The sequence below is a fragment of the Sorex fumeus genome, unplaced genomic scaffold, assembly GCF_029834395.1.
Source record: "Sorex fumeus unplaced genomic scaffold, SorFum_2.1 ptg000019l, whole genome shotgun sequence".
Taxonomy (NCBI): domain Eukaryota; kingdom Metazoa; phylum Chordata; class Mammalia; order Eulipotyphla; family Soricidae; genus Sorex; species Sorex fumeus.
Window position 1 is genome coordinate 37,704,526 of NW_026606076.1, and position 20,063 is coordinate 37,724,588.

General features: G+C 60.8%; 2 protein-coding genes across 2 annotated transcripts; one reads left to right on the forward strand and one right to left on the reverse strand.

Annotated features, from left to right (window-relative positions):
- Window positions 1-381: 381 nt before the first annotated feature.
- Window positions 382-3,789, forward strand: FGF22 (fibroblast growth factor 22). The gene is made up of 3 exons (XM_056112880.1): window positions 382-631; window positions 3,084-3,187; window positions 3,435-3,789. Exons 1-3 carry the CDS (start codon window positions 418-420, stop codon window positions 3,627-3,629), a joined length of 513 nt encoding a protein of 170 aa, XP_055968855.1. The 5' UTR covers window positions 382-417; the 3' UTR covers window positions 3,630-3,789.
- Window positions 3,790-4,647: 858 nt separating this feature from the next.
- On the reverse strand, window positions 4,648-10,841 carry RNF126 (ring finger protein 126). Its single transcript, XM_056112868.1, has 9 exons — window positions 10,669-10,841; window positions 6,837-6,895; window positions 6,682-6,745; window positions 6,339-6,583; window positions 6,161-6,229; window positions 6,019-6,088; window positions 5,691-5,784; window positions 5,493-5,608; window positions 4,648-5,401 (listed from the first exon to the last, which is right to left on the reverse strand). Exons 1-9 carry the CDS (start codon window positions 10,741-10,743, stop codon window positions 5,252-5,254), a joined length of 942 nt encoding a protein of 313 aa, XP_055968843.1. The 5' UTR covers window positions 10,744-10,841; the 3' UTR covers window positions 4,648-5,251.
- Window positions 10,842-20,063: the final 9,222 nt, after the last annotated feature.

The following is a 20,063-nucleotide window of genomic DNA, read 5'->3' on the forward strand; positions in this document are numbered from 1 at the left end:
TGTTCCCTGTCTCCTTTTCTGTGGTCTCTGCCTCTGTCTCCCTCGTGTCTATAGCAGGCTCTCACCCTCACACCTCCCTACAGCCCCCACAGAACAACCCGGTGACTCACCGACACGCCCCGCAAGACAAACAAACGCGCGTGGAGCCCAGAGCCTGTTTAGGGAAACGGGCCCCGCCCCTGCGGCCCCATCGCTCCGCCCCCCAGCTCCGATCACGCCCCCAGCAGCTCCGGCCACGCCCCCAAGGCGCTCCATTGGTCTCCTCCCCGGCCATTCCCCGCCCATTGAGCCTCTGTCCCCGCCCCCAAAGCTCCCTATTGGCCCGCGCGGGCGCCCAGCCTAGACCGCGCGAAGGCAGAGCCGCTGACCCTCGCGCGGAGAAGGCAAAGTGTGGGAGGAGAGCGGGGGCCACGGGCCATGCGCCGCCGCCTGTGGCTGGGTCTGGTGTGGCTGCTGCTGGCCCGGCCGCCCAGCTCTGCGGGGACCCCCAGCGGGCCGAGGAGACCGCGCAGCTACCCACACCTGGAGGGCGACGTGCGCTGGCGGCGTCTCTTCTCGTCCACGCATTTCTTCCTGCGCGTGGACCCCAGTGGCCACGTGCAAGGCACCCGCTGGCGTCACAGCCCGGACAGTGAGTACGCCGAGGGCGGCAGCTGGGTAGTCAGTTCTACGGCGGCAGGGAGACGAACCCGTCTCTCCCCCCAGGGAGGAAGAGTGAGGCTTCCCCCATCTGGAGTCTCAGTTTCCCCCGTTGTACATGCCAGTCCAGGGGGCCAGAGCGATAGTACAGCGGGGAGGGCGCTTGCCTTGCATGCAGCCTGCCTGGATTCGCACCCCCGGCTCCCACCCGCATCTGTATCTGGTCCCCAGAGCATCACCAGGAGTGATCCCTGAGCCCAGAGCCAGGAGTAAACCCTGAGCATCACCAGGTGTGGCCCCAAAAGTTGTCAGCCCACCGTGGGGTGAGGATCACAAGATGAGGTGATGGCTCCGCAGCAGTCAGGATTATGGTATAATCCTGACTTGGAGGAGGTCACTGGGCATGTGCTGAAGATCTGGGAAGGGACTGGCCAGCTATTACATAAGAAGGAGCTGGACTAGTGCCTGGTTTCTGAGTTCCCTCCACAGCCCCAATGGCTTGAGCTGGGCACCATTTATTTCTTCCTAGCTGCCCATTGGGCAGATGAGGAAATAGAGGCACACTGAGCTGGCTGACCTGCCCAGGGCCACCCTGTCAGGGTTTTGGTGGCGCTCGATGATGTCCAGAACATCAAAGCTCTGGTGTGTCTAGTCTTGTCACCTTGCCCAGCAAACAGTAGGCTCTCAATACAATGCTCATGTCATGTATTAGGGAAGGGGCACAGGAGCGAGCGAGTGGTTGCTGGGAAACCAAAGGTGTTGGGGAGACCTCACGGGCAGTCTCCCCAGCACCACTGACCGGCCACCGCCTGAATCACTGCCATTAGGACATAATCACCCCAACCCTCCCGTGCTTTCATCTGAAGCGCCCAAGCTCTCATTAGGTCCCTGAGACAAGGACAATGAATGACAGGCAACTGGCCGGGCCGGTCCATCGGTGAGGGCCCTGGCCAGGCAGAGTGGCCTCGGGTGCGGGTGAAGCCTGGATGTCACTGGTGACTTGGGACAGTCACTGCTGCTCGGAGACCAGGCTCTCCTGTCTGGCCACCGGTGGGATGACAATGGTGGATGGTGATGGGGGTGGGCTGGGCCCCCCCCCACTGTGCATCTGGTGGCTGTGAATGAGGCTGGAGTGATATGCTGTACAAGGGGGACCCCGGGGGGGTCTGCCCTTCTGGAGCTCCTAGGCAGAGGAGAAAGGGAAATCTTTTTTTTTTTTTTTTTTTTTTTGCTTTTTGGGTCACACCCAGCGATGCACAGGGGTTACTCCTGGTTCATGCACTCAGGAATTACTCCTGGCGGTGCTCAGGGGACCATATGGGATGCTGGGAATTGAACCCCGGTCAGGCTGCGTGCAAGGCAAACACCCTACCCCCTATGCTATCATTCCATCCCCCAAGAAAGGGAAATGTTAGAGTGAGCAAGAATCAGGATGCCAAGGGCTGGAGGGAACAAGACAGCTGTGTCATGTCTTGCACGCGTCTGATCCAGGTTTGATCCCAAGCACCTCAGAGGGTCCACAAAGATCACCAGGAGTGATCCTGGAACAAAAAGCCCCGAGCACTGTTGGGTGTGGCCAAAATTAAAAAAAAATATATATATGTCAGAGGGGTTCCTGAAGGGGTTAGGGGCTGAGTTAGGGACCCCACCCAGGAAGTGGGCTTGGGCAGATCTCAACTGAGCATCTGGCTGAATAAATAATGATACAATACACACCAGGGCATGGAGTGAGACTCCCATCCCCTCAGGCATCCAACTCCAAATTTAAGACAGGCTGACCTTCAGGCCACCCCCACTATCCCCATTTTCTGGAGAGAAAAAAACATGGGCTCAGTACTCGAGGGAGGATGGAGCCAAAAGCTGGCTTCTATGCCCCAGACCTCAGTTTCCCCTCTGGGAAATGGGCACATCTAGCTCTTCGCAACTGGAGCTGCAGGGTAGAGCTGCTTGTACAGTGTTCGCAGCTCCTGTTAGCAGGCATAGTGTCGGGGGAGACTCTGTGGTCTGCATGTTTTGCACCTCCAGACCAGCCCCTTGGACTGAGCTTCTCACACCCAGTGCGGGGCATGGGATGTGGGAGTGGGGAGCTTGGCACCAAACACAGCCTGGAGAATGAGGGAAGAAATGGAAGAAGGAAGAATGGGGCTGACTGGGAGTGATTCCTGAGAAGCTCAGAGCAAGGCCTGAGCAGTGCACAGAGTAGATCAAACCACCCCTCTCCCTCCCCCAGCCCTCCAAAAAAAGAGGAAAAGGAGGGAGGGAAAGGGGCTGGAGCGATAGCACAGCTGGTAGGGCGTTTGCCTTGCATGCAGCCGACCTGGGTTCGATTCCCAGCATCCCATATAGTCCCCCGAGCACCGCCAAGGGGTAATTCCTGAGTGCAGAGCCAGGGGGGATCCCTGTGCCGGGTTGGTGGCCAGGCTCTGAGCAAATCCGATCCCCAGGTGTCATTGAGATCCGTTCCATCCGTGTGGGCGTCGTGGCGCTCAAGGCAATACACACGGGCTTCTACGTGGCCATGAATCGCCGTGGCCGCCTCTATGGTTCGGTGAGTGTGTGGACCGGGTCTGGCTCAGGGAGGGGAAGGGGGAAAGCTTGTCAGTGGGTGTGGGCAGACAAGTGGGCGGAGTCAGGCCCTGAGCTCAGGTGGAGGGCGCCGTGGGCGTGGCCAGGCAAGTGGGCGGAGTCAGGCCCTGAGCTCAGGTGGAGGGCGCTGTGAGCGTGGCCAGTTAGGTGGTCGGGGTTGCATGGATCCCCGGCCTGACAACCCCACGTCCCCCTGCTCCACCACCCAGCCAGTCTACACTGCGCACTGCAGGTTTCGAGAACGCATCGAGGAGAACGGCTTCAACACCTATGCCTCGCTCCGCTGGCGCCGCCACGGCCGGCCCATGTTCCTGGCGCTGGACGGGCGCGGGGCTCCCCGGCGTGGAGGCCGGACCCGCAGGCACCACTTGTCCACCCACTTCTTGCCTGTCCTGGTCTCCTGAGACCCCCGGGGGCCGCCAGGATTCGGAAGCCACCGTGCTGGGGCCAGTTCACCTCACAACCGGGACCCTGGGGGAACCCCGCTGGGAGCTGAGGTCAGAGGAGGCAGGGTCAGGGACTGAGACCAGCACCCCAAGGTCTAGCTAGTGTGGCCTGCCAGACCCAGCCAAGGCCAAGAGCAGGGAGGTGGGAACCCACTGGGGTGTTTTGAGGCGACCATGGGGTCTCTAAAGAGCTTGGAAGGCTGGGAGAGGTGAAGTGGGGGTGACAGGTGCTCATCACGTGTTCCATGCCAAGGACGGAGACCCCCAAATGGGTAGGGACCCAGATCACTCCTCCCCAGCTTCAGCTGCACCAGAGAGAAGCTACAGGCTGGGAGGCTGGAGAAGCTCAGAAGAGGGGAGCACTAGTGCAGTGGGAGGGCGTTTGCCTTGCATGCCGCTGATGGCGGTTTGATCCGTGGCACATCATTGGGTCCCCTGAGCAGCGCCAGGAATGATCCCCAAGGGCAGAGCTGGGAGTAAGCCTTGAGCATCGACAGGTGTTGGCCCCAGAACTAATTCAAAACACTCAGAAGAGCTGGAGGTTCCCTGGTTCTCCCGCCAGGAGCTGCCCACGTGAGAAGAGACTCAGCTGAAGCCTTTGAGCTGTGGGTGCCAGAGCATGGCAGCCTGCCACGGGCCTCCGGAGCAAACACCTGCCTGGCAGGAGTGGGTGGCACATGGAGGTTGGGGTGTCCCAGATGGGAGGGGCATCCTCTCGGCTAGCACCGGGGGTGTTCCCCACAGTGAGGCAGGCAACCCCTGTGCCACTAGGTCTGGGTCTAAAGCAGGTACACGGCTCTGGGGGTACCCCGTGCCCCACACAGTAGTACCTGCTCTGCCTGGCTGGCTCCTTGGTGGATGTACTGTCCAGGTGTTGAGTCACCAGCTTCATCTCTGTAAGTGCCACCCTGAGGGCCGGCCGGCTGCCCACGGGCACCCCCATGCACACGGCACAGAAAAAAGACGCCAAGCACACTGCTTTCTAAGTAGGTGTATTTTTAAATAGCTTTTGAGATACAGATTTTTTTCTTCCTTTAAAAAAAAAAAAAACATCTGTGTCGAGCAGTTTTTTGTTCTGGTTTTGCTGGTCATCTTTCTGGTCCCGGCCCCTTTCGCTGGGGGCTCGCCGCTGGCCAGCGGGGCGGGAACACGGGGCCGGCCGGGGGTGCCGGGAGCTGGCAAGCGCCTCTCCCCCACAGATCATGCACGCGCGTGTGAGCGAAACGTCCATTTATTTCAAAGCGGTAATAATTTAAAATTATAAAAACCTTTCCGCTGTTGAACAGATGGAAGAAGAGGTTGGACAATCAGGACCGAGGCGGCGCCGGGGCGGGGGGAGCCCTGGGCCGGGGTGAGGCCCACCAGCTGAGCCCGGGGGGGCGCTCGCCTTCCATCCCGGGGGGGTGGCGGGACCTCCAACTTCTGCCCTCAGCCGTGGGGGCGGTGGGGCCCGCCAACGAGGGGGGAGGGGGGCGGGGGCCCCAATGGTATGGGGGCCGCGGGCGGGCAGCCAGGCCCCCCCCACCCCCGACTGAGCTGGGCAGACACTCTGGGCCGCGCGGGGGAGGGGGGGGGCAGGCTCAGGAGCTGCCCGCTGGGTTCTCGTTGCTGGGGGACGAGGAGGAAGACGAGGAAGACGAGGACGGGAAGCTGACTCCGGTCAGGCCCGGGGGGTTGGTGGCCGTGTTCTGGCCGGTGAGGCTCTTCCGGCAGACGGGGCAGCTGTCATGCTGGGTGGGAGACGGGGGAGGGGGTTCAGGGCGGGCGGGAAGGTGGGCCGGGGCTGGGGGGGGGCTGCCCGGCCCCCGCCGCCCCGCTCACCTGCTCCAGCCAGGGCACGATGCAGCCGTCGTGGAAGAGGTGGTTGCAGGGCAGCTGCCGGACGCGCTCCCCCAGCGCGTAGTCGTCCTTGCACACGGGACACTCCAGGCCCGAGCCTGCGGGACAGCCGCTCAGCGCCGCGCCCCCGCGCCCACCCCCCAGCCCACCCCACCGCACCCCCGTGGGGCGGGGGCTCACCTACGTGCTCCTCGGAGACCTGGATGGTGGGGAGGGCCTGGATCTTCTCTTTGTCGGCTGGCGGGGGGCCCGTGTTCTCAAACTGATTGAGGAGCTGAAAGACAGGGGGGCCAGAGTGCCCGTCGCCTGCAAAAGCCCCAAGGCCACGCTTGTTGGGCTCCCGGGACGCCCCCCGGGGCTCCCAGGTCAGCGCCCCCCACCCCCGCCAGGACCCACCCCCGCCAGGGCGCGGGAGTGAGAGGGGGCAGACGGGTACCCCAGCTCAGCATCACGGGTCTCCTCCCCTCCACCGCGCCCCCCAAACTCAGCCCCCCAGGAGGCCCCGTACCTGTGTGATGATGGCGTCGAGGCCATTGGCGCCCCAGGCATAGTCCATGGGGTTCGAGTGCAGGACGCCCCTGGGCAGAGAGGGCCGAGTTCAAGTGGTGGCGGAACAAGGGGGGGCGTGGGGCCCACCCCCCACTACTCACCAGGGGCCCAGGCCCAGGTTGGGGATGGTGGCAGGGGTGATGATGCCGTTCACCAGCTGCTGGATAATTCTGGAACGGAGAGTGGGGGGGGGACGACCCACGGTCACGGGGCGGCTCAGGGTCTCGGGTCCCGACACCCATCCCCAGATGAGGGGACCCTCGGCGGGCGGGCCCTCACCCTTCCAGCGTGGGGACGCCCTCGTGGCGGCCAGTGGCCCGGCGCGCGGTGAGGCGGGCGCGGGGCTGCCGGGCGCCGTAGCGATGCCGCGAGTGCTGCTCCCGCTCCCGCCGGTTTTCGGGGTCCCGGCCATCGTCGGCCTGCGGCCCGGGGGGGAAGGTGGGGATCTCAAAGCTGTCATCAAAAATGCCGAAAGCAAACTGGCCGTAGCCCCGCGGCAGCGTGAACAGGTGCTGGTCCACATTCTGCGGGGAGAGAGCAGAGGGGAGGGTGGCCGCGCCCAGGGTGGGGGGCACCGGGGCGGTGGGCGGGCGGGGGGACAGGTCCAGGCCCACTCACTTACCTCGAAAGGCTGCCTGCTCTGCTCCGGGGGGGCTGTGGAGGGGGCCGAACCGTTCTCTGTGCTCCTGTAGGGACACATTGGGGCTGGTCAGCCTCGAGGCGGCCCCAGGACCCGGGCACCCCCTGCCCTGAGCGCAGTGCCCGCGAGCCTGGCACCTGGTCTCTTCCGGAAGCTCCTCGATGAAGCCAGACTCGCACCGCGGGCAGATGTAGTCCTGTGGGAGGGGGAGGGCCGTGAGCTGGATCTCGGGGGGGAGGGGGGTGCTGAACCCCACGGGGCCCCCTGCGCGGGCTGCACCAGCCACGGCGGAATGGGCAGTGTGGACGTTTCAAGCTTGGGCCAGGCTGAGGGCCCCGTTCCCACCCCCCCGCCCCCCAACTCCAGGACTGCCCCAGCCCAAGGGAGTCCCTCCCCAACCTAGCCACAGGCTCTAGGCACCCCCAAACATGGGCCTAAGGGGGCTACAGAGAGCCCAAAAGGATGAGCTGGGGAGCTGGAGTGATAGCATGGCGGGGAGGGCGTTTGCCTTGCACGCAGCCAGACCCGGGTTCGATTCCCAGCATCCCACAGGGTCCCCTGAGCAATACCAGGAGTAATTCCTGAGTGCGTGAGCCAGGAGTAACCCCTGTGCATCGCCAGGTGTGACCCAAAAGGCAAAAAAAGGATGGATGAGAAGGGGGCTTTGGGCCCCCTGAAGCGTACAAGCACCCTGGTGACCCCTCAAATTAGTCAGGTGGCCCCAAGCCATGTGGGGAAACAGGGAAGACGAGGGGTACAGAGTGGGCGATTCCAGGGCATAAGCAGGTGGAGGGGACCTAGGGGCGGCCGAACGACACGCCCTGCTCACCCCCTGCCCACACTGCCGGAAGCTGAGGCCAGAGCCCCCAGGTCACGGGGCCCGGATCACATGGCAGCCCCGACCCACAGACCCACGACCTGCCTTCAATAAAGACAGGCGCCCGCTCAATGGCTCCTGCTGGGAGGACACAGTGCCCACCACGGGGGGTGACAAGGTAGAGCAAGACCCCTGCCCGACAGGCAGACGACGGGGGGGGGGGGGGGGGGGGGGAAGAGGGGGAGTGACGAGACCTGCGTTTTCTCAGCACCAACACCTGCAACCAGGAGCGCGCCCCGGACAATCCGACCCCCACAGCCACCCCAGCCCTGCAGCCGCACGGGCAGACACACCCCTAGCACCCCCCATGGGCCCTCGGTACCCAGCGGATGCCCCCCAGCCCTGGAACCCAGGACGCTCAAGGAAAAGCACCCGCCCCCCAAGGCAGGCTGGATCCTGGAATGGAAACCCCCAGTACAGGCCCCTTCCTGAGAGGAACGGGGCAGTGAAGATGGACACCGCCCCTGGAAAGTTCTAGGACCGGGAAAAGGTGGCACCGCCATAAGCATCGCATCAACAGTCATGAGAGTCGCACCTCTGCCTGGCACGCGCAGTCTGACTACGAAACAAACACCAGTGACCCCGTCTCTCCCCCAGAGAGGCTGCCACCCCGAGCTCCAGAGGCATGAGGTCTTGGGGGAGCCCCTCTGGATGCCAGGGACTCCCCATCCCCCACCCCCACCCCCCACACTGCAGAAGCCAGTTGAGTCTCCGGGCAGCCCCCTGGCAGGCAGGCCAGGCCGGAGGAGGCGTCTCAGCTCCGAGGCCCCCAGCACCCCGGCCACGCGTGTGTGGAGGGACCAAGGGCAGGCTGGCGCGGACGTGGCCTTGGCGGGCACCCCGTGTCCCACTGCGGCTCTGGAAGCTCGCATGGGGCGCAACCTGCTCCCTCACGGCGCCCCTGGCTCGCACAGGGCCCCACCGGGCCCCACCGCCGGGGAGCTTCGCCGCACGCCCCCTCCCCATAGCTACCTGGCTCGCCCCTCGCAGAAGTCGGCTCTCTGCTCAAACGTCACCTCCCGGCCGCCAGCCTCGGTTTCCCCACCTGTAAATGGAGGATGGCCTCAACGCTGGGGCCCTGAGGCTGGCACTGCCTAGGCCCGCCCACCACTCGGGAGGCCCAACCCCTGAAAACTAATCACACCCCCCAGGAGGGAGAGGCGCACCCTGGGGCTTGGCCACTAGGCTCACCAGAGCACCTGGGTGGGCAGCTGGCCAGTGTGATAGGACCCCCACACAGACACGGCGTGTGTGTGAGTGTGTGTCTGTGCGTGCGTCTGTCCCTCCCAGGGTGGTCCCATCTCCTTGATACAAAGGGTGACACGACAAGCAGTCTGGGAAACTGAGGCTGCAGACCTAATACTCCCCCCCAACGCACATACACACCCAGGGTCTTCAGGGCAGGGCTAGAGAGGTCAGCAGAAAAGTGCAGGTTTTACACGCCGCTGACCCAAGTTCCATCCCCAGGGGACTCCACAGGATGTCCCCCCATCGCCCCCACTGACTCCTGAGTGCAGGGCCAGGAGTCAGCCCCGAACATCACGGGGGGGCAGCCCCCAAACAACAAAGCCACTAGGTAAGGGTGAGATTCTCTCTACCACCCATCACTCCATCACTGCCCGCCCAACCCCCACCCCCGGGCCCAACACGGGGTGGGGGGGGCACCAGGATGCCTATCACTCTGGCCAGCAGCACCTCCATCCAACAGTAACCCTCCCACTGGTGACCTGCCGACCCCCACACCTGAGCCCCCCAGAATCGGGAAGCACCCCAAACAACACGAGCTTTGGCGAAGACCAAGAAATTAAGGCTGGGGGGGGGGGGAGGAAGAGGGTGTGTGTGTGGGGGGGCTCCTGCCCAAGCTTCCCCACCCCTCAAGTCGACTCCAGCAGACACCTGCAGCCGGGAAACGAGACAAGCGCCCCCCCAAGACCCCGCCAAGCCCGCCGAGTGCCCAGCGCAGCAATTTTGGGGCGAACCACGCCCCAGACCGGCCCATCGGCTTCCAGGCCGGGGCCTCCTCCCCCGGGGAGGCCCTGAGCGCGACCTCGCGGGGGGGGTACCGGGGTGGCCGGGTCCAGCCACGCGCCCCAACTCATCCACGACCAGCAGCGGACGCCGCCCCCCGCCACCTCGCGCCACCACTAACAGGCCGCGGGAGGAAGTGGGCAGAAAGGGGAAGAGTCGGGGCCGGGGCGCGAGGGTGGGATGGGGGAGGGGGGAGCCGTCGCTATCGCCGCCCAGGTGCGGCCCCCTAAGCGTCCACCTGGCCCAAAGCCGGCCCCGACGAGCGCCGCGTGGACACCACCACGCGCCCCCGGAGTGCGCGCGCCCCCCGCCCCCCAGCCAGCGCCCCCGGCCGGCGCGCGGGAGACCAAAGGTCGCGGCTACCTGCTGGCCACCAGGGCTGGACGCTGGGGAAGGTCCCAGAGCAGCCCAGCGACAGTCCAGGAGGTCAGGGTCCTCGTGGCCCAAGGTCACCGGGGCGGGAAGTGGCCGCGGTCCCCGGGACCCCGCGGGGTCGGCGCGCGCGCGCGCGGCCCGGGTCCCCCTCGGCGCCGCGGGCCCGGGACGCACCGGACGAAGCCCCCCGGGTCCTCCCAGCGGTCCTCCGGGCGGGCTGGACGCGAGCGGGGGGCGCACGGGGGGCCGGAAGGGCAACGGCGGCGTTTCCGGGAGGCCGGCGGGGGTGGCCGCGTTCCCCGCGGCGCGGCGGCCCCTGCTCCCCCGCCGCGGGCCCCGGGCCCCCCGGGCCGAGGGCCGGACCCCGCGGCGGCGGCGGCGGCGGCGGCGGCGGCGGGGGCGCGGGGCTGCGGGTCCCGGGCGCGGGGGCGGCCGGAGCCCGCAGCCGCGGTAACGAGCAGCCCCGCCACGCGGCGCGCCCCGGCCGCCCGGACCCCGGCCCCGGGCAGGGCGCAAGCCCCGCGGGCAGCGCCGGACGCGGGCCCCGATGCAGCCGGAAGGCGGCGGCCACGCGGCGCTGCGGCCTCAGTTTCCCCCCGGGGCACGCGCTGCCGGCGGGAAAGACCCCCCCCCCCGCCGCCCGGCCCCCCGCCCGCGGCGACCCCGCGCCGCCGCCGCCAGGGCCTCACCGGCAGGCGCGGCACGATCTCCGCCGAGCAGCAGTGGCAGAAGTAGCGTCTGGGCTGCGGCGACGCCTCGGCCATGGCCGCCGCCGCCTCCTCCGCGCCGCCCGCCCCCCGCGCGGCGCCCGCCGCCGGCCGTTTGCTGCTCCCTCGCCGGCCGACGCGCCCGCGCACGCTCACGCACCGCACGCACGGCGGGGGCGGGGCGCGCGGGCGCGGGGTGAGGACGACGGTGGCCGCCGAGGGCGCAACTAGCGGCAGGAAACGGGCAGCGCGGATGGCGCGGGGCCGGGCCCTGAAGGCCCGAGACGAGGCTGGGGGCGGGGCCTGTCCGAGATGTGCGTGTGGCGGGGTGCGGGGGGGCGGGATCGCGTCTCATAGGCCATCGGGGGCGGGGCGGGGGGGGCGGGAACCGAGAGCGCGGAGGCGTGGCCTGAACCAGGTGGGCCCGAGTCGCCCTGGCAACGCAGAACGGGGCCGGGAAGGGGGCGTGGTGGGACGGGAGGGCGTGGCCACGTCTCCTTGGCAACCAGAATCTGAATGCGGAGGCGGAGCTAGAGGCGGGGCTTGGCCCTCCGTAGACAAGCCGGAGGCGGGGTTTAATGGGGCGTGGCCATGTCTCCTTGGCAACGGGGATCCGAGTGCGGAGGCGGGGCTGGGGGGGCGGGTCTTCAGGCTCAGTAGACGAGCCAGAGGTGGGGGCTTGATGGGGCGGGGCCACGTCTCCTTGGCAACCCAGACCGGGGCGGGGTGGAAGAGGGGCGAGGCTACTCGCCTGAGTCTGCAAAGAAACCCTCTTTCCTCCTTGCTTTTTGATCTTGGGATCACACCTGGCGGTGCGCACGTCTTGCTCCTGGCTCTGCGCTCAGGAATTACTCCCGGCTGGGCTCAGGGGTGCCGGGTCTCGAACGCTCGTCGGCTTAAGGGCAAGGCAAGAGGTCTAATTGCTTCTAATTGCTTCCAATCGCTCTAATTGCTTCTCTTACCTGAAAGCCCCTACTCCTGTTCCCCCTTCTACCCTACCAAGTCTCCTTGCTCCTGGAACGCGCGTGCGTGCTGTAGTACCTCTGGCCCTTTGCACTGGCTATTCCTTGTCGGGAACCGTTGGCAAGACTTTCTTCCTTACACCCTTCCAGTCTTAGCTCAAACGTCTCTACCGAGGGAGACGCCCACCCGCCTCAGTGGCATTTATGTCCACCTGACAACCGGTCGGGTGGGGTCAGCTGGGTGGGGAGGTTTGCAACTCCTTGTTCCTGGCCAGACTCAAAACTCTGGTTAAGTGAATACAGACCTCCCCTCCCCCAGTCCCACCCCTTCCCCAACCCCATTCCTGGATGGAAGGACCACTACACTCCATTATTAGTGTGACCCATAAGATATAAACGCGTGCAGGTCCATTCTAAATTCAGTGACACATTTTTTGTTTGTTTTTTTTGTTGTAGTATGTTGGGCCTCACCCAGCGGTGCTTACTCCCGGCTCTGCACTCCGCGATCATTCTTGGCGGTGCTCTGGGGACCACATGGGATGCCCAGGATTAAACCCGAGTTCTCTGTGTGCAAAGCTAGTGCTCTTCTTGCTGCACTATTGCTGCAGATCTTACAGTACTCTGTTTTTTGTGGGTTTTTTTTTCTTTTTGGGTCACACCCAGTGATGCACAGGGGTTACTCCTGGCTCATGCACTCAGGAATTACTCCTGGCGGTGTTCAGGGGATGCTGGGAATTGAACCAGGGTCGGCCATGTGCAAGGCAAGCACCATACCCGCTGTGCTATCACTCCAGTCCCTCAGTGGTACTCTGGAGTAAGGAAAGAGCGGGAAGAACCGGAGAGATCCAACAAGGAGGAAGGCATTTGCTCGGCAGGTGCCCAATCTGGGTTCGATTCCCATCAGAGGAAGTACAGGTGGGGAGACAAATCCCTTGCCCCTAAGACTGGGCCAGAGCTTGGGGTGCAAGTGTGACCCTGCCTTTGGGGGGGGGAGCTCAAGGCTTTACAGAATAAACAGTGGTTGAATGGAGTCGGGCTTCCTGCAGAGGGAGCAGTGAGAATCAGCACTGAGAAGTTAAAAATGGGTCAGAGGGCTGGAGCAATAGCACAGCGGGTAGGGCGTTTGCCTTGCATGCGGCTGACCCGGGTTCGATCCCCAGCATCCCATATGGTCCCCTGAGCACCGCCAGGAGTAATTTCTGAGTACAGAGCCAGGAATAACTCCTGTGTATTGTCAGGTGTGACCCAAAAAGAAAAAAAAAAGGGGTCAAAGGAGAAATAGCAGAGGGGGGTCTCACAGTTGCCCCGCATGCAGCTGCTAGCAACTCTGACGTGGGATCTATCCCCAGCACCCCCATAGGGTTCCCTGAGCCCCATCAAGAGTGATCCTTTTTTTTTTTAGTTTTTGGGTCATACCCGGCAATGTACAAATGCACAGGGGTTACTCCGGGCGGTGCTCAGGGGACCAAATGGGATGCTGGGAATCGAACCCGGGTCAGCCATGTGCAAGGCAAATGCCCTACCCGCTGTGCTATTGCTCCAGCACCTCAAGAGTGATCCTTGAGTGCAGAGCCAGGAGTAAGTCGTGAGCACCGCCCGCCAGGTGTGGCTCTCCACCCCCCCCCAAAAAAAATAAAATAAAAAGAAGACTTATGGCTTGTATGTGCCACTCCCAGAGTCTAATCCCCAAAGAATCACCATGCATGGCAGAACCACGAATGCCCACACTTACACAAGAGTAGACGGAGCCCAAACAGGTACCAGCTGCTGTGTGAGCCTGGGGCCCGGGCTCCCTGCCAGCCAGCCACCCTGGCACTGTGACAGTGGCACCCAAGAGCTGGGACTGGTGTTTGCCTGTAACCCCAAGGATCAAAGGTGATGGGTGGGGGGCAGGGCTGATGAGCTGCTCTGGGCCAGAAGGGGGTCCTGGGCCCCCCACTCCCAGCACTGTGAGGGCCAAACGATGTACAATTGTTTCTGATGGTTTCTTCACATTTAAAAAAAAAGGTTTCTGTGGGTCTTTTTGTTTATTTTAGTCCGTTTGTTTTTTGGGGCCGCACCCAGCGTTGCTCAGGGTGCTGACTCCTGGCCCCGTACTCAGGGATCAGTCCTGGTGGGGCTCAGGCAACGCTGTGGGGTGCCAGGGATTGAATACGCATCATCGGCACAAAGCAAGAGGCCTTCCTGCTGTACTATCTCTTGGGCCATTAATAAAGGTTTTTTATTTTATTTAGGGCTGGAGCGATAGCACAGTGGTAAGGCGTTTGCCTTGCACGCAGCCAACATGGCCGACCCGAGTTCGATTCCTTCGCCCCTCTCGGAGAGTCCGGCAAGCTACCGAGAGTATCTCGCCCGCACGGCAGAGTCTGGCAAGCTCCCCATGACGTATTCGATATGCCAAACACCGTAACAAGTCTCACGATGGAGATGTTACTGGGCCCGCTCGAGCAAATCGATGATCAACGGGAGGGCCTTTACTTTACCTTTACTTTTATTTTATTTATTTATTTATTTTTGCTTTTTGGATCACACCCGGCGATGCTCAGGGGTTACTCCTGGTTTTGCACTCAGGAATTAACCCTGGCGGTGCTTGGGGACCATATGGGATTCTGGGAATCGAACCCGGGTTGGCTGCATGCAAGGCAAACGCCCTACCTGTTGTGCTATTGCTCCAGCCCCATTAATAAAGGTTTTTCTTTTGGGGGAAGGGCTAGGGCTGAGGAGGGAAATCGGGGGCATTTATGGTGGGAAACTTACCCTGGTGAAGAAACAGGTTTGGAATATTGTATGACTGAAACCCAGTCATGAACAACTTTATAACTGATATATACATATAACTTTATAACTTTATGTCTCACAGTGATTCAGTGAAAACGGGGGGAAAAAGAAAAAAAAGAAAAAAGCAAGGTTTTCGGTGATTAAAAACATATACATTGGGGCTGGAGTGATAGCACAGCAGGTAGGGCGTTTGCCTTGCATGTGGCCGACCCGGGTTCGGTTCCCAGCATCCCATATGGTCCCCCAAGTACCACCAGGAGTGATTCCTGAGTGCAGAGCCAGGAGGAACCCCTGAGCATGGGCTGGGTATGACCCAAAAAGCAAAATTATCACACTTATTATATATAATCACAGAAGAGCTTTCTTTTAGAGTGATACCCAATAATAGATATATTTGGGGGCCATTCTAGTGGTACTCAGGATACTGCTGGGTCTGTTTCAGAGGTGAGTGTGTGTGGTACTGGGGATGGAACTCGGGTCCCCCACATACAGAGTCTGCCCTCCGGTCCATTAGCTGTCCCTTGCAGCCCAAGGAATGGTACAGTGGAGAGGTGTTTGTTCGCCAGCACCCTATATGATCCACTGAACTTGCCAAGAGTGACCCCTGAGTACAGAGCTAGTAGGAACCCCTAAGCACAGCCAGGTGTGGCCCCCAAAACAAACAACGACAAAAAGCAGTCTCCTTAGGTCCCAGTGAAGACTTTGAAAGTGGGGGGCTGGAGCGATAGCACACCGGGTAGGGCGCTTGCTTTGCACGTGGTCGACCGGGGTTCAATTCCTAGCACCCCATATGGTCCCCTGAGCACTGCCTGGAGTAATTCCTGAGTGCATGAGCCAGGAGTAACCCCTGTGCATCGCCGGGTGTGACCCAAAAAGAAAAAAAAAAAGACTTTGAAAGTGGATGCAGTTGACCTGATTTTAATCCCCAGTACCCCATAAGGTCCCCCCAAGCCTGCCAGGAGTGAACAGCCAGGATTAAGCCCTGAACATTGCTGGGTGTGGCCCCCAAACAAACAGACAGACAAAAGCAAAAAGAATAACTGCAGAAGAAGAGAGAAAGAAGTGCTGTCATAGGGCCTAGAGAGATAGTACAGTGAGTAGGATGTTCGCTTTGCACACGGCTGACCGGGGTTCATTCCCCATCATCCCATATGGCTGCTTGAAGCATCATCAGGAATAATTCGTGAGTACAGAGCCAGGGTAGCCTCCGAGTATTCCCCAACCCCGTCCTCCCAATAAGACAAAACATAAACAGGTTCTGACTTGAGGATGCGAACAAGTCACCCTCTGCACTCTGGCCCAGATCAGAACCTATGTCCATGAATACTTTCACTATAACCTCCTCAGAACCTGCTCCTCTGAGCGTCAAAGACTAAGCAACACATGAACGGGCTTATTGAAAATTGGTTTTGGTGCCCTGGCAAGTAACAGAGACTCTATTCTAAATGGTATCATCTTGGGGCCAGATCTCTGAGATACAGAGGGAGAGACAGAGAGACAGAGAGTGAGTGTACAGAATTAAGGTGCTTTCTTTGCACCCAGCTAACCCCAGTTTGAATTCCCAGCATCATATATGGTGAGCGGTCTGTCCTGAACACATAGCACAGAGATAAGAATAGCCTGTGAGCCCCACGGATGTGACACCCCCCAATATTGCCCCCCTTCCCAATAAATAAATAAAATCAATTTATGAGGGAGGAGTTCAGGCAGGGGTGGATCCAGGTCTTCCTAGCACAGAATAGGGGATTATTGCCCTCTTAGCTCAATGCCCCATGGGACTGGCTTTCTTCCTATTCATCAACTGAAGCCATCTACAACTTCAGGGTCATGTCCCTTCTGCAAGAATTGGGGTGTCCTCTTCCTGTCTCAGTTCCGGATTTGCTGAATGGGAGATGCCAGTCGCTGACTGGGCAAAGGTTGAAGTTCACTCCTAGCATCGTCTGATTTTTTTTAAGGGTTGTTTTTTGTTTGTCTTTTTTTTGTTGTTGTTTTGTTTTATTTGCTTTTTGGGTCACACCCGGCGATGCACAGGGGTTACTCCTGGTTCTGCACTCAGGAATTACTCCTGGCAGTGCTCAGGGGACCATATGGGATGCTAGGAATCGAACCCGAGTTGGCCGCATGCAAGGCAAATGCCCTACCCGCTGTGCTATTGCTCCAGCCCCTGATTTTCCTTTTTTTGAGGGGAGGGGCACCACACTAGTCAGTGCTCAGGGCGGACTCCTAGTTTTGTATTCAGGGATCACTCCTGTCAGGGCTCTGGGGCCCCTATGGGGTGCTGGGGATGGAACTGGATGAGCCGCATGCAAGGCAAATGCCTTCACCTCTCTTCTATCTCTCTGGTTCATCTCCCCCCCCACCCCCCACCCACCCACCACCACTGGATAGTTCTGGAAATTGCAAGTTGGAGCCAGACTGGAGCAAAAATCAAGGTACCGCAGAGCAGCGTCATGAGTTGAGTTTCTTTCCTGAGGCTCCTGGCGGGGACTCGGCTCTGTACTTTTTCCAACCTCTGAGGCCGCCCACATTCCTTGGCTGAAGGCCCCTTCCTCTGGCAGCTTCCAAGCCAGCTGCCGCGGGTCAAGGTCTCCGGGCTTGGGCATATTCGGGCATATTCGGGCCTTGAAGGGTCCGGGGCACCCCTGGGCATCTGCACAATCCCAAGTTTGTTCTCCAGCCTGAGAGCCTTTATTTTTTTTTTATTTATTTTTTCTTTTTGGGTCACACCCAGCGATGCACAGGGGTTACTCCCGGCTCTGCACTCAGGAATTACTCCTGGCAGTGCTCGGGGGACCCTATGGGAAGTTGGGAATCGAACCCAGGTCGGCCGTGTGCAAGGCAAACACCCTACCTGCTATGCAATTGCTCCAGCCCCCCCCCCCCCCCGAGAGCCTTTAAATGAATCCCATCTGGCAAATCTGGGGAGATAATAAGATAATATAGCAGGCAGGGAGTGGCTGTCCCAGATTTGATACCTGGCACCCCATGTGGTCCCCAGAGCCCAGCCATGAGTTATGCCCGAGCACAGAGGCAGGAGGATACCCTGAGCACAGCCAGGTTGGGAGACCCCAAACTAACCAACCAACCAACCCTAGGGCCAGGTTGATGGTTTAGAGTTCCGGACAGGCATTATGTGTCCTCTGATCCTCTGAGCACCTCAGAGAGAGTCTCCACACACAGCCTCCCAACCTGACCCCTTTGTCATGAAAGGGGGCATGACCCCAGGGTTTGGGGTATCAGGGTTGAATATCCAAATGGGTTGTATTCAACAACACTCCCCCCCCTTTTTTTTTGGTGGAGGAGGAGATTGTGCTTAATTCAAGTGCTCGGGAATCACTCCTGGTGGTGCTCGGGGTGGTGTTCAGGGGACCCTATACAAAGCCAGAGATCGAACTCGGGTCAGCCACTGCCAGGGAAGAATTTTTTTGGGGGGTCACACCCAGAGATGCACAGGAGTTACTCCTGGCTCATGTACTCCTGGCAGTGCTCAGGAGACCATATGGGATGCTGGGAATCGAACCTGGGTTGGCTGTGTGCAAGGCAAACGCCCTACCCGCTGTGCTATGGCTCCAGCCCCCAGGAGAAGACTGTTATTCTTTGTATTATGTCTAGGGCCTTCAGCAACCAATTTTATTTTGTTTTTGTTTGGGTGGGCACACCTGGCAGTGCTCAATGTTGACTCTTGGCATGTGCTCAGGGAGCACGGCTTGGCAGGGCTTGGGGGAGCCTCTGGGGTGTCAGGGATCGGACCCGAGTCGGCCGCATGCAAGGCCAATGCCCTCTCTTCTGAACCATCACTCCTGCCCTCAGCAACCACTTTGCGTCCGAATGGATGCAATGTAGTACAGACGCCCCCTCCCTCAGGCCTCACCCTGCTTCCCTCACCCCCATCCCCCTCCTCACCCCAAGTCTGTATGAAACTCTCTCTCGTGCACCCCCTTCCACAGTTCTGAAACGTTCTGTACTGTCAGGGGTAGAAAAGCTAGTCTGCGTTATGGAGGGAGGGGGGAGGGGTGTGGAGCCTGGAGAGAAATCCAGGGATGCAGGGGTGAGGCTCAGACTGGGGGGTTCTAGCAGGGGGTGGGAAAGACAGCAGGAATGAGGTGGAGAAGAGGGAGGAGCAGCCGTCCCAAAGCGGCTGCGTGTCTTGCTGAGGGCGACCCAGGGCGTGACCTCTGGGCTGGGGAGACTGGCCAGGAGGCGGCTGGCAGCCGGCCTGGGGACCCACACAGGCTGACAAGGAGGTTTTGATTTGCCTGGAGTCCAGGCCGGGCCACACCAGCAGGGTCAGGGATCGGCCAAGGGCGCCCCGTCCAGCCCCCACTCGCCCTTGGTGACACATAGTGCCCCTTTCCTGCCAGGGTCCGGCCAGGGGAGAATCCCCCTTGGACTGGCAGAGGGAGGCCAAGGACAGGTCAAGACAGTGGCTGGACATGACCATGGGCCGCTCTGGGTCACAGGCTAGAGGACTCAGGCTGGGCAGTGAGGGAAGGAGCCGGGAGGGTGGGCAGGGCACCCACTTTTGCATCTACTGTGAGCCTGCAGGAATGGGGGTGTCTGGGGCACAGGCAATCAGCCCCCACCTGGCAGCGGTACCCAGGGCTAATCCCTGGCTCTGCACTCAGGCATCATTCCTGGCAGGAGATGGGGACCCCATGGGATGGCAGGTCGGCCACATGCAAGGCAAACGCCTTCCCTGCTGTCCTGTCATTCTGGCTCCTCATTTTTGTTTTGGGGTACGCATAAAAGGCCCGCACTTGGGCCACTGCACCCTCTCTCCTCCTGCTCCTCATCCTATAGGATTCTTCTGAAAACCCCAATCTTTCTATATATATATATATATTTTCCTTTTTTGGGTCACACCCGGCATTGCACAGGGGTTACTCCTGGCTCTGCACTCAGGACTTACTCCTGGCGGTGCTCAGGGGACCATATGGGATGCTGGGAATCGAACCCAGGTCAGCCGCGTCAAGACAAATGCCCTACCTGCTGTGCTATCACTCCAGCCTGAACCCCAATCTTTCTTTGCAGCTGTGTTCCATTGCTGTCCTTGCTATGCACTGGCAGGAGTGTGTGTGTGTGTGTGTGTGTGTGTGTGTGTGTGTGTGTGTGGGCTGTCTGAGAGGCCTGTGGCCTGAAAATGCAAAAGCAACATTGGGGCACTGTGACCCTCAAGAGCCCTTCCCGCAAAGAGCAGGGGTGAGCTTCTGGCAGGAGCTCGGAGATGCTTTGCCCTATGTGCCATCATACTCCTGGCAGTGCTCAGAGGACCATATGGGGTGCTGGGAATCGAACCCGGGTCGACCGCATGCAAGGAAAATGCCCTACCCACTATGCTATCGCTCCAGCCCTAAGACGTCTCACAAACTTTTTTTTTCCTGTCTTTTGTCGGGGTGGGTCACACCTGGCAATGCTCAGGGCTTACTCCTGGCAGTGCTCAGGGGACCTTATATGATGCTGAGAATCGAACCTGTGTTGGCCGCGTGCAAGGCAAATGCCCTACCCGCTGTGCAATCTCTCCAGCCCCTCTTTTTTTTTTCTTTGTTTTGCTTTTTTGGTCACACCCAGCGATGCACAGGGGTTACTCCTGGTTCATGCACTCAAGAATTACTCCTGGCCGTGCTTGGAGGACCATAT